The 13,976-nt window shown below is 37.5% G+C and overlaps 1 protein-coding gene across 3 annotated transcripts in view; it reads left to right on the top strand.

The window, feature by feature from the left end:
* The first annotated feature begins 2,202 nt into the window (after positions 1 to 2,202).
* Positions 2,203 to 13,976, top strand: part of LOC131042443 (enhancer of mRNA-decapping protein 4) — an 81,494-nt gene continuing 69,720 nt past the window's right edge. For all 3 annotated transcript variants that reach the window (XM_057975719.2, XM_057975718.2, XM_057975717.2), the window contains exon 1: positions 2,203 to 3,144. In XM_057975719.2, the coding sequence (XP_057831702.2) occupies positions 2,335 to 3,144 (810 nt within the window). In that variant the 5' untranslated portion in view covers positions 2,203 to 2,334. The remainder of the gene's footprint in view (positions 3,145 to 13,976) is intronic.

The following is a 13,976-nucleotide window of genomic DNA, read 5'->3' as shown; positions in this document are numbered from 1 at the left end:
GTCATGGCATTTACATTACCCTCCAATCCATGAAGAAGCACCACCATGTCTGAAATTTCATCCTTGAAATGTGTCTTGTGAAGAGTCTTTGGCAATTGAGATTTGCCTCTCTTTGACACTGCCAAGCATTTTCTTGCAATAATATTCTTGTAATATCTTTTCTTCTCATTGAATTACACTTGAGATGAAGCAAAATAAAAAAACGCAAATACCCCTCTTTCTGGTAATCTTTAGCAAGCATTGATAGTTGCTCTATCAAGGGCGATGAACAAATTGATGTCATTTGTTCTTATTTTTTTGGTCAAGATCATAATGGTTTATGCATTCAGAAACAAGGTATGTTCATTTCACAACCATAGGGAAGGCAACTGCTTCCAATAAGCCACTCTTTACTAATCTTTGAGTGATTGAGGACCTATTTTTCCTATTTTCCCTTTCCCAAATTTTACCTAGGTTTATATGCCCTAGTCTTGTGTCAACAATTCTGCCAACGTATTGGTTAAGCTTGACAAATGCTCATATCCGAGATATTTATACTCCATCTTGATTGAATTCTAGCTCTAACTTATGCATTTGGGTTTTAAGAAAAAAATGGGCAAACTGATAACTATGACACATAACTTCTTCTTTTAAATTTACTCCAGAGTCCTTAATTTGAGCGGAGACGCAATTACAAGAGCACTAGGACAATGATCTTACCGGTTTATAGATCATGCAAAAATCTTTGAGTTGAATTTTGCTTCTACTTTGACCAAATTCTTCATTGCACAATTTTACTTTGTCGTCCTCAAACTCTCAACAAAAATCCTTGCAAATTGCCTTGTGAAAAATGATTTGATTTTAGTCACTTTCCCATTTTAACACCAAAATATTAATTAGCCTCCTTTGCTTTGACAACATTCAATGCTAGGTAGGTGGATTTCCTTAGTGCCAAATTTTCAAATAGCTTTTTGGAACAAAGAGGCAAACTTTTGTTAGGTTCTTGAAATCATGTTAGAGTCCGACAGAGGTTTCAAAACCTCCTTTACTTCTTGCTTTGCCTTCCTTTTCTTTACTTCTTTTTGCCTTTGAAAGCTCCTGAAGACTTGAAGGAGATAGCAAGTTATAAGTTAAGTATCAAGCATCAAAGTAGTTATGGAAACCTTGTCAGGCATCACAAGAGCTTTCAAAACTCACTAACAATTATTCGAACTTTTGACAAATTCTTTCTTAATTGTTTGGCCAAGTCCTTGAGGTTTTGAGTTTGGTGTCAGAGTCCAACAGGGTTGTGAGAACCTTGTCAGCTCTTTATAATGGTTGCAAAATTGAATGAAGGTGCCACCATGTGAAGGAAACTTGAGTGAGAGAAAAATCTTTTTCTCCAAAAAGAAGAGCACAGGGTTTTGAAAACCTTGTCGGGTCTTCAAAGAGTTTTGAAAATCGATTTTAGGATCAACATTTTTGAAAAAGACTTGAACACTTGCTTTAAAAAGAAAGGGTTATTGGTGAACAAAGTAAGAGTTTAAAGCCTTGTCAGACATCCAAAGGGTTGTGAAAACCATGACAGAGCGTGATGACAGTTTCAAAACCACCCTGAAAGACTGAAATTGACAAAAAGACTAAGTGTTTGATAACTTAAAGAAACTTTAGCACAATTATGAAAACATAGAAGGGTTCAAAAAGACTCCTAAGACAAAATTATAAGATAGATAACCAAAACTAATACACCACCTATTTACATTTATTTCTATACTTTTGGATTTACATTAACTTACATCCATCAATTATTAATCTAAATTAATTTATACCCATGTATCATCATTGGATCAACCTAGAATAAGATTAAGAAAAGTGGTCCTCTACACTCATCCACATCGCCCCTTCTTAATTTCCTTCTCTTTTCCGTTACATGCCCCACAAGCTAACCAACTTTTCCCATTCATAAGCCCCACTTTAAATACTTCCTTTTCCTTTCCTCCAGCACATCAGAAGTATCCGACATATTGAAAAAAAAAATAACAAGAGCAAGCAGAGTAAAAATCCGCCATATTACGAATTAATTAATAAGAATATTACAAAATTCTTGACGTTTAATTTTATCGAATTAATTAATAAGAATATTACAAAATTCTTGACGTTTAATTTTATCGAATTAACTAACAAAAATATTAGAAAATTATTTTTTCCAATTAATTAATAAAAATTTCACATCTTCCTTCCCCAAATTTATTTTTTCCCTTCCAGACGAGAAAAGGATCCAGACTGCTATAACCCAAGCATGGCAAGCCGTAGATCAAATTGAGCGGTTTCGAATTCCATAATTCCTCAAAAGAAAATCACTTGAAAAGCCCTAGGATGGGCTCGGCAGGTGCACCAGCAGGCGGTTTCGACATGCAGAAATTCTTCAAACCAGGCAGCCCTGCAAATGCCGTGATGCCGCCTCCTTCAGCTCCCTACCCGCCTTCTCAGTACCCACCTAATTCTACCTATTCCGCCGCATCATTTTCCTTCCCAGCCCAACAGCAGCAACAACAACAGCAGCAGTATCTCCATCATTATAACCCTAACCCTAGCCCACCAAATCCTCGCCCCTATACCGGCTTGCAAAACCAGTCTGTTTTTCCGCAGCCCACGATACCGCCTCTGCCCTCCCCCATCGCAAGCCCTCCTTTGGATGGCGCGCGCTTAATGGCTCTTCTTACTGCGCACAATTCAGACAATAACAACGGAAACAATAGTAATTTGCCTCTGCCTTTGTCATTGCCGTTGCCTTTGCCTTCGAATCTTGAGCTGCCACCGGCTGCCCTAAGCGCTCCCCATAGTCACATGGCCGCTAACTCTGTTGCGCCCCCGGCGCTGGCGCCCGCCATTCCTACGGCTCCGCCACAGCCCCCCCCTAGCAGGCTGCCCAGTGGTAAGCTTCCTCGCGGCAGGCATTTGGTGGGAGAGCACGTGGTTTATGATATCGACTATCACCTGCCTGGGGAGGCGCAGCCTCAGCTCGAGGTTTCGCCTATTACGAATTATAGTTCCGATCCACTTCTTGTAGTCGGACGGCAAATTGCAGTCAATCAAACCTACATTTGCTATGGATTGCGGGCAGGGACCATCAGGATTCTTAATATCAATACTGCACTCCGAGCGTTGCTTCGCGGCCACAGCCAGGTACTTCTGCTTTTTTTCTGACTACTTAATTTCGTTTTTAAGTTAATTGTAACACTCTCCATGACGTCTGCTACGAACTTAGAAACAGCATTGCTACAAGATCTTTTCTTTGCAGCTACACTCAAGTAAAATTGCTCGAAAATTCGTCGTATTTATTGTGTTATATTACCCAGTCGCCATGACTTAAAGCTGTAAATCATGTAAAAATTTGTAACAAGTTCTATGTTCAAATTCATGAAAAATGCGTGAGTGTGTACTGTATAATATTAAGTGATTCGCAATATCCAAATTTGGGACTTGCTCAATTGTGATAACATCAACTGGTAAATCTTTGAGGCTTTAATAGCAAATTCCAGGTACAAATCCTTGAAAGACATGTTAATATTGAGTAGCCTACCATATCCAAGTTTAGCAATTACTCAAAAGTATACAGCTGAAGGGATGAATAAATGGGGCTTTTATGGAAAATTACTGGTTCAAATCTCTTTGTAACTTATGTTTACTTACAATATTGAGTAATGTTCTACATTCAATTTTTGACTATGTATCCTGGCTTTCACAGTAAATTCTGTAATATGAGTAATGTACCACATCCAACTTTGGTACTTGCTCAATTTAACAGCTGTGATCATTCTGGCTTTCGTAGCAAATTCTATGTTCAGTTCCATTAAAGACAGGTTAATGTGTAATATTGAGCAATATACAACATCCGGTTTTGGGACATACTCAATTTAATTTATTGGGCTGAGCTTAAGTGATAAATCAGTGGAGCTTCAATAACAAATTCTAGGTTTAAACCTTTGGAAAGTATGTTGATATGTAATGTGCCACTGCCAATTTTGGGTGCGTCCTACATAATCTAGGCTACAGGAAAGTCCTAAGTCAATTTGATGCACTTTGCAATTAATAGGTTAAGGATTTTGAAGTTATGACTTAAATGTAGAAGCTTTATTTACTTAATTTAGTTACAAGAAATGCGATGCATACCTTTACGTGCATTACTGTATTTACTTAAAGTTAATGTCAACATTATGGTAGAGGTTCTCTTTGTGGCCAGAGTCAGGAAATTTTGCTTTGAACTCACCGTCTAATTTTATTTATAAGCAAAATGTGACATTTTCTCTACCATTAACTAAATTTTTCTGACTGCACAGTCAAAATTTGATCACCTTTAGACATAGAACAACATCCTATGGATTTTCAACATCAACACTGCAGACTACAATTCTCGTTGTGGTGACTCACATGTGCAATGAGATCGAGCTGTAAAGTACTGGGGATTTAACAACAATTCCTTGGTTCAAATCCAAGAAACTTATGGCATTGTTTACTATTTAGTGACACTGCTTCAAACTCTGGAACATACTCAATTGCATCGAAATGATAATTGATATTCGTGAGAAACCAAATCAGTATTTCAAATAATCTAAACAAATTTAATCAAAAGAAATGAGTAGAACATTCAATTGAAATGTTGACACAGATATTATCTTGTGGAAAACCCTCCTAGGTAAAAAACCACGGCACTAAAACTTTCATTAAATAATATGGTCAAAGGTTTCATCAAAATCAATACCTTCCACCTGTGCATACCCTTTGCAAAAATGCCTTGCTTTGTTTCTAACTACTTTGCCTTCTTCATTCAATTTGTTCTTAAAAACCCATTTTGTGCCTATTACGTTCCTATCCTTGGGTCTAGGTACAAGCTCCCATGTTTCACTTTTCTGTATTTGGTCAAGCTCTTCTTTCATGGCAGCTATCCAAAATTTATTTTCAGCTGCTTCTTCAAAACACTTAGTTTCAAACACGGACAGCAAAGAAATATCTTCATCTTCATAATATTTTACATTTTTTCTAGTTGCTCTAGTTCTATTCTTAGGTAAGATTTGATCAACAGGATAATTCTTTTGCACAAACTTAGGAGTCTTAGAAGTAGATTTACCAAGATCAATTTCAGATTCATTTTCAGAATGATCACCTGCTGACCCAAGCTGAATACTTCAAGAAGAAGTGTTTGTTACCTCTGTTGACCATTTTCTGAAGAATTCTTTGCATTATTACCATTTGCTGTCCCAGCTTGTATATGAGAGGAAGAATGTTGAGCAGCACCTTCTACTTTATCTTTTTGAGCACTATTATCACCATTTTCATGCTTGTCATGTGTTAGTAATCTCATGAATTTTTACATTAACACTTTCAAAAATTATATTTAATCTTTTTTGAAGCATTTATAAGCCTTACTTGTAGAGGAATAGCCCAATAAGATACCTTCATCTGCCCTAGCATCAAATTTATCTAGACTGTTTAATTCTCTTTTCATATAACAGGGACTACCAAAAACTCTAAAGTACTTTACAGTAGTAGGCTTACCTTTCCACAACTCATATGGTGTTTTATCGTGCTTTGCTCTTATCATCCCGCTATTCTGAATGTAGACAGCAGTATGAATTGCTTCTCTCCCAAAAGCGTCTCATACTTTTGACTCATTCATCATACTTCGAGCCATTTATTGAACTAATCTGTTTTTTCTCTCAACAACACCATTTTGTTGAGGTGTCCCAATTGCTGAAAACTGTCTTTAAATACCATTTTTCTCATGAAAACTGATAAACTTGTTGGAACTAATTTCACCTCCATTGTTAGAATAAAAATATTTTATTTTCAGGTCTATTTCATTTTCAACTAGAGCTTTGAAAGCTTTAATCTTCTCTAATTCTTCTGATTTTTCTTTTAAAAAAGTCACCCGTGTCTTGCGTGAATAGTCATCAATCAAAAGCATGAAGTATTTCTCACCTTGTACACTTGCAACCCTTTAGGACCATACAAATCTGTGTGTACATGCTCTAAAGGTCTAGTACTGGATAATTCCTTTGATTTGAAATTAGCTCTAGTTTGTTTGTCCATCTGACAGTCTTTGCAAACAATATTTGAAGGCTTAGCAAGCCGTGCCATGTCTCTTACAACTTCCTTCTTATTTAAGTTACTAGGTTTGCCTATTTTGGTCCATGCACCCGAAACGGGTTCGCTCGAGGGTTCGTCTGGGATTGCCTTGGGTACGTACCTAGGGGTTTGGGTTTGCTAGGTATGAACCTGAGTGTATCCAAAGGCACTAAGCACCAAAACATAACAAAAACAGACATTTTTGACCTTTTTTTGCATCCAAAAACTCTAAAATGTACCTAAAAGCATCCCTTCTATTGTTGGGTTTTTCTCATGCATTGATCAAGGATGAAGTAACATACTATTAAATGTTTTTCTTCTGCCATTTTGCATTGTTCCATCGTCCAATTCAATTCTAAACTATCAATTGGCATTTGGCATCGATCAATAATGAAGTATCATACTATCAAATGTATTTAATTTTGCCCGAACCCACGAACAGGGTTCGTGTGTCCGAATCTGAGGCCGAACTCGAACCAGTAACTTAGCTTCTTGTTGATTTGAATCAAATTATCAAAGTTCATGTGCCCAAATCTTCTATGCCACAACCAAGCTTCATCAAGCTGACTTAAACAACTTTTTTCACTGCTAGTATTATCAAGAATATATAGATTGTGAAAAATAATTGAATGATTTATTCAATGATATACAACCGTATATAAAGAGTTTACAAGACGATGTTCTATAAAAAGAACAAATTGTTTAAGTGAACAACTAATAAGCTAAAAAGTTTAAAATACTAAATAAAGCTTAAAAAGCTAAATAATAAAAAGCTAACTATGCGTCTTTAATAAAGAAGCAATAGTTTCACTTATCGAACTAAGAAATCTAAAAAGCTAAATTACCATTAATAGAAGAACTAAATATAACTAATTAAAATATAATTAAATATTTTAATACCCTCCCTTAATGGTCATTCTATCTACTACACCAAGTTGCCCTCTAAATTTGACAAACTTTGCCGAGCTCAGAGACTTGGTGAGGATATCTGTAGTTTGATCTTCTGTTCGAATGTACTGCAATATCACTCATCCATCTTCAACATGCTTGCGGATGAAATGACAATGAAGCTCCACATGCTTTGTCCGCTCATGGAAGTCTTGATTTTTGGCTAATTTCAGAACTCCTTGATTATCACAAAACAAGGGAGTAGGTCCTCGTTGAGACATTTGCATGTCTGCAAGCATCCTACGCAGCCAAATAGCCTCACATGCTGCCTTATATTCTAATACCCTCCCTTAATGGTCATTCTATCTACTACACCAAGTTGCCCTCTAAATTTGACAAACTTTGCCGAGCTCAGAGACTTGGTGAGGATATTTGTAGTTTGATCTTCTGTTCGAATGTATTGCAATATCACTCATCCATCTTCAACATGCTTGCGGATGAAATGACAATGAAGCTCCACATGCTTTGTCTGCTCATGGAAGACTTGATTTTTGGCTAATTTCAGAACTCCTTGATTATCACAAAACAAGGGAGTAGGTCCTGGTTGAGACATTTGCATGTTTGCAAGTATCCTACACAGCCAAATAGCCTCACATGCTGCCTTAACAGTTCCCCGATATTTTGCTTCGGTCGAGGAAAGAGCTATTGCTTGTTGGTCCATGTGACTGCACCTCTACCCAAGCTGAAAACATACCTAGAAGTTGACTTTTTGTCATCAACACAACCTGCCCAATCTGTGTCTGTAAAACCAACCAGCCTAGGATCTTTGCTTATGCCATACAAAATGCCAAAATCAAGAGTGCCCTTCACATACCTTAGCACACGCTTAGCTGCAACCCAATGTTCAGCTTTTGGAGCTGACATGAAGCGAGAAATATAGCTCATAGCAAAACTAATGTCGGGTCTAGTGGCGGTGTGATAGATGAGGCTGCCCACTAGTTGCCTGAATGAAGACTCATCCAGTACAGGTGAATCTGATTTGGCTGATAATTTCAGTCCTATCTCCATAGGTGTAGATGAAGGTTTGTAATCTTGCATCCGAAATTTATCCAGCAGGCTCTTGGCATACTTTGACTGAGAAATGAATACGTGGCTATCAGTCTGACAAATCTCTACATTGAGACAATAATGGAGAAGTCCTAAATCTGTCATATCAAAATTCTTGCATAAATTCTATTTAACCTGCTTGATCAAATGTGTTGCACTGCCAGAAATGATGAGATCATCAACATAAATGACTAGAAATAGAATATCATTACCAGTATGCTTGACATACAAATTGGGATCGGAAGGACTCCTCTAAAAGCCTTGATCAATCAAGTACTTATCAATTTTTATGTACCATGGACGAGGAGCCTGTTTGAGGCCATAGAGTGCTTTGACTAGTCTACATACCTGGTGTTCTTTACTAGCAACCTTGAAACTTGGAGGCTGTGTCATTTGGAGTTCTTCTTGCAAGTCACCATTGAGGAAGGCACTCTTGACATCCATTTGATGGACTTTCCATCAAAACTGAGCTGAGAGAGCGAGGACAAGCTGAACGGTACTCATCTTGGCTGTGGGAGCAAATGTCTCCTCATAGTCGATGCCCTCTTTCTGTGAAAACTCTTTTGTTGCTAACCGAGCCTTGTACTTATCAAGGGTTCCATCAACTTTATGCTTGACTTTAAATACCCATTTGCAGCCAATGGGCTTCTTCCCTGGTGGGAGATCTAACAATACCCAAGTGTTGTTTTTCAAAAGACTATGGTGCTCAACTGCCATGTCCTATTACCACTCAGGTACACCTTTAGCCTCTATATATGTGTGAGGCTCATAAATACTGTGAATGTTGGCCATAAGAGAAAAATTAACTGTGTTTTGCTTGCTCTTGCCTCTAGTTGATCTACCCTCAATGAGCTCATCATCATAAAGATCACCAATGGTCTTGACCCACCACTTAGGCCGGAGAGTAGAAGTACCAACATCTGATGCAGGATGAAGAAGGTTACCTGGAATATTTGGAGCAAGCTCATTTGGATGTGGATCCTGATGGCCTTGAGGAAAGTTAGGTGGCGCAATGTCATGCTTGGGAGACCCCACAATTGTAGAGTCAACTGAATCCCTCCCCACAACTATAGAGTCAACTGAATCCCACCCATCAGGTGGAGCTAAGGGAAGGCAAACACCCATACTTGTAGCCTTTGGAGGTTTGGAAAAACCCTCTTTCTTCATCAAATACTACATCTCGACTGAATATGAGACGATCAGTGTCTACATCAATCAGCCGATAAGCCTTATGGTTGTCACTGTAGCTGGTGAACATCAATTTCTAACTCCTGGAATCCAGTTTGGTGCGCTTGACATCTAGAATACAAACATAAGTTGTAGAGCCAAAAACTTTCAAATGACTGATTTTGGGCTTCCTGCCAAACCAAGATTCCTCTAGAGTCATCTTTTTAACGACCTTTGTGGGAGATTGGTTTAAAAGATAGACTATAGTGAAGACCGCTTCTGTCCAAAATTGCTTTGGAACATTTCTATGCTCCAACATAGACTAAGCCATCATAGTGACTGTATGGTTCCTGTGCTCAACAACACCGTTTTGTTGAGGTGTGTAAGGTGTGGTAAGTTGATGCTTAATGCCATGTGATGCACAAAAGGTGGTGAACTCTGTAGAACAAAATTCCTCTCCATTGTCGGATTGAAAAGTGACTATCTGACAACCAGACTCTTTTTCCACTAAGGCCTTAAACCTCTGAAACATGCTAAACACCTCTGATTTTTGCCTGAGAAAATACACCCACATGTGTTTGCTGAAATCATCAACAAACAATAGAAAATACCTGCATCCAGTGATTGATGGAGTGTTCATGGGACCATAGATATCTGCATGAACGAGCTGCTAGACCTTGGATGCTCTCCAAGCATCTCCATCTAAAAGCGGAGTCCTATGCTGCTTTCCAGCTTGACAAGCTCCGCAAATTCCATGATTCCGAGTTTGAATCTCAGGTAATCCTACAACTAGATCCTCTCGAACCAACTGAGAGCGATGGTGAATATTCAGGTGCCCATATCGCTGATGCCAAAGAGTGCTGATGGAAGTACTCCTAGCTGCCATGGCGAGCTCCTGAGAACCACTAGAATCAACAAGTCTATAAAGACCATGATCTTCAATTCCAACCACAACTGTAGTGCGAGTCTCCTTGTCAACAATGCTGCACTTGTGCAAACCAAAGACGACATCCAGCTGTGAAGAATGCTCCATAATTTGATTGACTGACAGTAGATTGAGCTTCATGCTAGGTACAAAGTATACATTGAGGATCCTCCGACTAGATGAAATCTGAACGTTGCCCTTGCCGACAACAGTATGCTCTTCGCCTCCTCCAAAGATCACTGAAATAGTGAAAGGCATGTACTCGATAAACTAATCTTGACGATGTGTGAAATGCCGAGAGGCTCCAGAGTCAATGTACCAAGTTGATGATTGCACATCATTAGATGGGCTTTGGGCCATGAGCGCATAGAAGGCAGATTCCTTCTGATCATGATGCGTGGCAGAATTGGCCTTTTGCTTGGACCCTCCCTGTTTGGATTGTTGGGATGCTATCAACTTCCTGCAATCTTTCACCAAATGGCCAAACTGATGACAACTATAAGCTCTTCTTCTTCAAAGATTGCTGAGGTTAACCTTGACCTTGTCCCCTTTGCTGGAAGGACGGAGCTTTACCCTTGTTCTTATTTGAAGCTTTGGCTGTGAAGGCTTGTTCAGTGGATGAACTAGCGCTGCTACCAAACTGTTGCTTCCATCGATCCTGCTGTAGAAGCTTGTTTCAGAGATTAGGAAACTTCAGATCAACACTAGTAGAAGTGATATTGAGCGTATTTATGAAATGCTCGTAGGATTTGGGAAGGCTTTTCAGCGTGATCACTACCATATCCTCTTTAGCCATGGTTCGACCAATAGCTTGCAACCATGGATGTCCTTGATCTTCGTAAGATGTACCTGGATAGATGACTTTTCATGCATCATGATAGAAAACAACATATTCTTGAGAAAGAAAGTTCGCTCTTGTCGAATGTTTCATGAAGATCCTTCAAGAGATCCCAGATCTCTTTAGCTGTTTTACCTGAAGGCACTTGAGGGAGTTGATCATTTGTGACTGATAACTTGATAAGCATGACAACCTCTTGAGTGCGCTCATCAAATTTAACCTAATTTGCACTTGAAGCTGTAGGACGAGTAGCCTTGCTTAAAACAATCTGATCAAGGCAACGATACTAAAAAATGGTTAATATGCGCTGTTTCCAGGTGTTGTAGTTGCGGCCGTTGAACCTCTGACTGTGTTCCAACATGATGTTGGTCAAAGATACCATCATGGAAACTGAGGTTGAACGAGGTCAACCTAGTGAAGACACAAGACAAAAGTATCTGATTAAAAATCATAATAGAAGCAGCTGAACAAAGAATCTGAAACCTTGGAGTGGAATTTGAGGCACAAACCCCAATGCACAAATTTTGAGGTTTGCTGAAAACCTAGAAATAAAAATTCCTTGCAAATTTAAAACTTGAAAATTTCCTAAAAATAATCAGAAAAATAATAATTGGCAGAAAATAAATACCTCTAATTTAAAAAAAAAAGGAAAAAAAATGAGGGCATTGGTAGAGACCCTAGGTGCAGGTGGAAGAGCACACAGGAAAAAATCGCGCTTACACTCAGAAAAGAAACTCACACGAAAAAACCCTTGTTGTAGGCCCAAAAAGAATCGCGAAAAAAATCATGCAAAATCCGTGGGAAAAATCACGGGTTGCAATAAAGAATCTCGCAAAAAAGTTGTCTACCGAAAGAAAACACGTGCGACACACAAAAAGAAACCGTCGGCAAAAAAAATTGCGAAAATATGGTTATGAAAAAAAAACTTCGGCAAAATGAAATCTGCAGAAAATCACGGGTTCAGAGGAAGGGCGCCGCCAATCTCACAAGAAACAAATCGCATTGAAATGATTGAAAAATAATTGAATGATTTATTCAACGATATACAACCGTATATGAAGAGTTTACAAGACGATGTTCTATAAAAAGAACAAATCATTTAAGTGAACAACTAAATAGCTAAAAAACTTAAAATACTAAATAAAGCTTAAAAAGCTAAATAATAAAAAGCTAACCATGCGTCTTTAATAAAGAAGCAATAGTTTCACTTATCGAACTAAGAAAGCTAAAAAGCTAAATGACCATTAGTAAAAGAACTAAATATAACTAATTAAAATATAATTAAATATTCTAATAGATTGTTAGCAGCTCTACTTGCATCAGCAACATGCTATCCATTTTTAATAATAACACAATAGTCTGAATTGAAAACCAAGTTATATCCTTGATCACACAGTTGGCTAACACTCAAAAGATTATGTTTCAACCCTTTAACATACAAAACATTTTCAACCTTGGTTTCCCCATCATTTAAAACAAGTGTACCTTTACTTGCAACTCTTGCAGATGAATTACCTCCAAATGTAACTTTACCTCCATTCATCCTTTTAAGAGTAAATTTTTTTAAATATTTAGATTTAAATTTTAAGTTTTGTTTTTATTTTAAATTTAGTTTTTTAAATCATGTAGATTTGTTACTTAATTTGTTTTTTATTAAATATATTAAATTATAATATATTTATTATCTAGTATATAAAATTAAATTAAATTTTCTGCATACTTAAAGCCTGAAATTTTTCCTGAAAATAATCAGAAAAAAAATAAAATTTGCAGAAAATAAAAAAATACCTCTGATTTTTTTGTAAAAAAACCAGAAAAATATTGATGATTTTTTTTCCCAAAAAAAGGCAAAAAAAATAGGGGCAGAAACCCTAGGTCGAATGTACAACATAAATGGCGCCCAAAAGACACCAAAATTCCCTAGAAGTATCTGATGGGTACAAGGATAAAGTCTAAGGAATGCTGCCTTGTACCCATCAGATACTTCTAGATCTCTCCATGGTGGAATCTTTCTTGGTTTATCAAGAAATTGATTGCTATAGTATTTTGGTGTCAATGCATAGGCAAGAAGATGCAAAGGAGTGGTCATCTTATTGCACCTTTCTACAACAATTGCTTCCACTTGTTTGAAGAATTTCTCCTCGGGGTCATTCTCTCTTGCATTTATAATGCACTTCATTTTTTCAAGCATCGAGTCAATGCTATCATAAATCTCACCAATGCAAGGCCTATCCATGTCGATATAGCAAATCATGCTCATAACAGGCTCAATGAAACTAAGGAGATATGTCACAAGATCCCACCATGACTCATTCAATATTCGTTCCCTAATTTTTGCTGCCCTCTTATTGCTACTCTACTTCCATACAGTCTAATTTGTGCTGATCACCATATTGCAAAGTGCCACTTTCACTTTCACAAGTCATCTCAAGATGATTGTGTTTGATGCAAAACATGTCTTGGCAACCTATGACACAAATTAATGCCAAAATGATTTAAAAATAAAGCCAATCTTTAAAGAAGAATACACAATATAGCTTAGACAATGATATTATGAACATTGAAAATTAAAAAAATCATAAAATGTAAAATTAAATTACTATTTCACTTGCCTTCAATAGCTCTTAATTCGAAAAGGATCTAAAAATCCTTTGAGACATGTGGTGGTTTGTGACGAACATCTAGATGTCCTCAACCTCTACATACACATCTTTGATCCATTTAATTTTATTCCCAACCATTTGTAGCATAAGATTGAGTGAATGGAGCACACAAGGTGTCCAAAAGATGTGATCATAGTGTTCCTCAACCAACAAACCAACAGCTCTACAATTTTTTGCGTTGTCCATTATGACTTGGACAACATTGTGGGGTCCCACTGACTCAATGGCGAAGATGAGAATACTTGCAATAAATTGGCCATATTTTACTTGGCCCTCACAATCCACAGCTTTCAAAAACATTGAC

Source organism: Cryptomeria japonica, chromosome 1 (assembly GCF_030272615.1).
Source record: "Cryptomeria japonica chromosome 1, Sugi_1.0, whole genome shotgun sequence".
NCBI lineage: Eukaryota > Viridiplantae > Streptophyta > Pinopsida > Cupressales > Cupressaceae > Cryptomeria > Cryptomeria japonica.
Note: the sequence above shows the minus strand (reverse complement) of the source record. Positions and strands in the feature narration are given on the sequence as shown.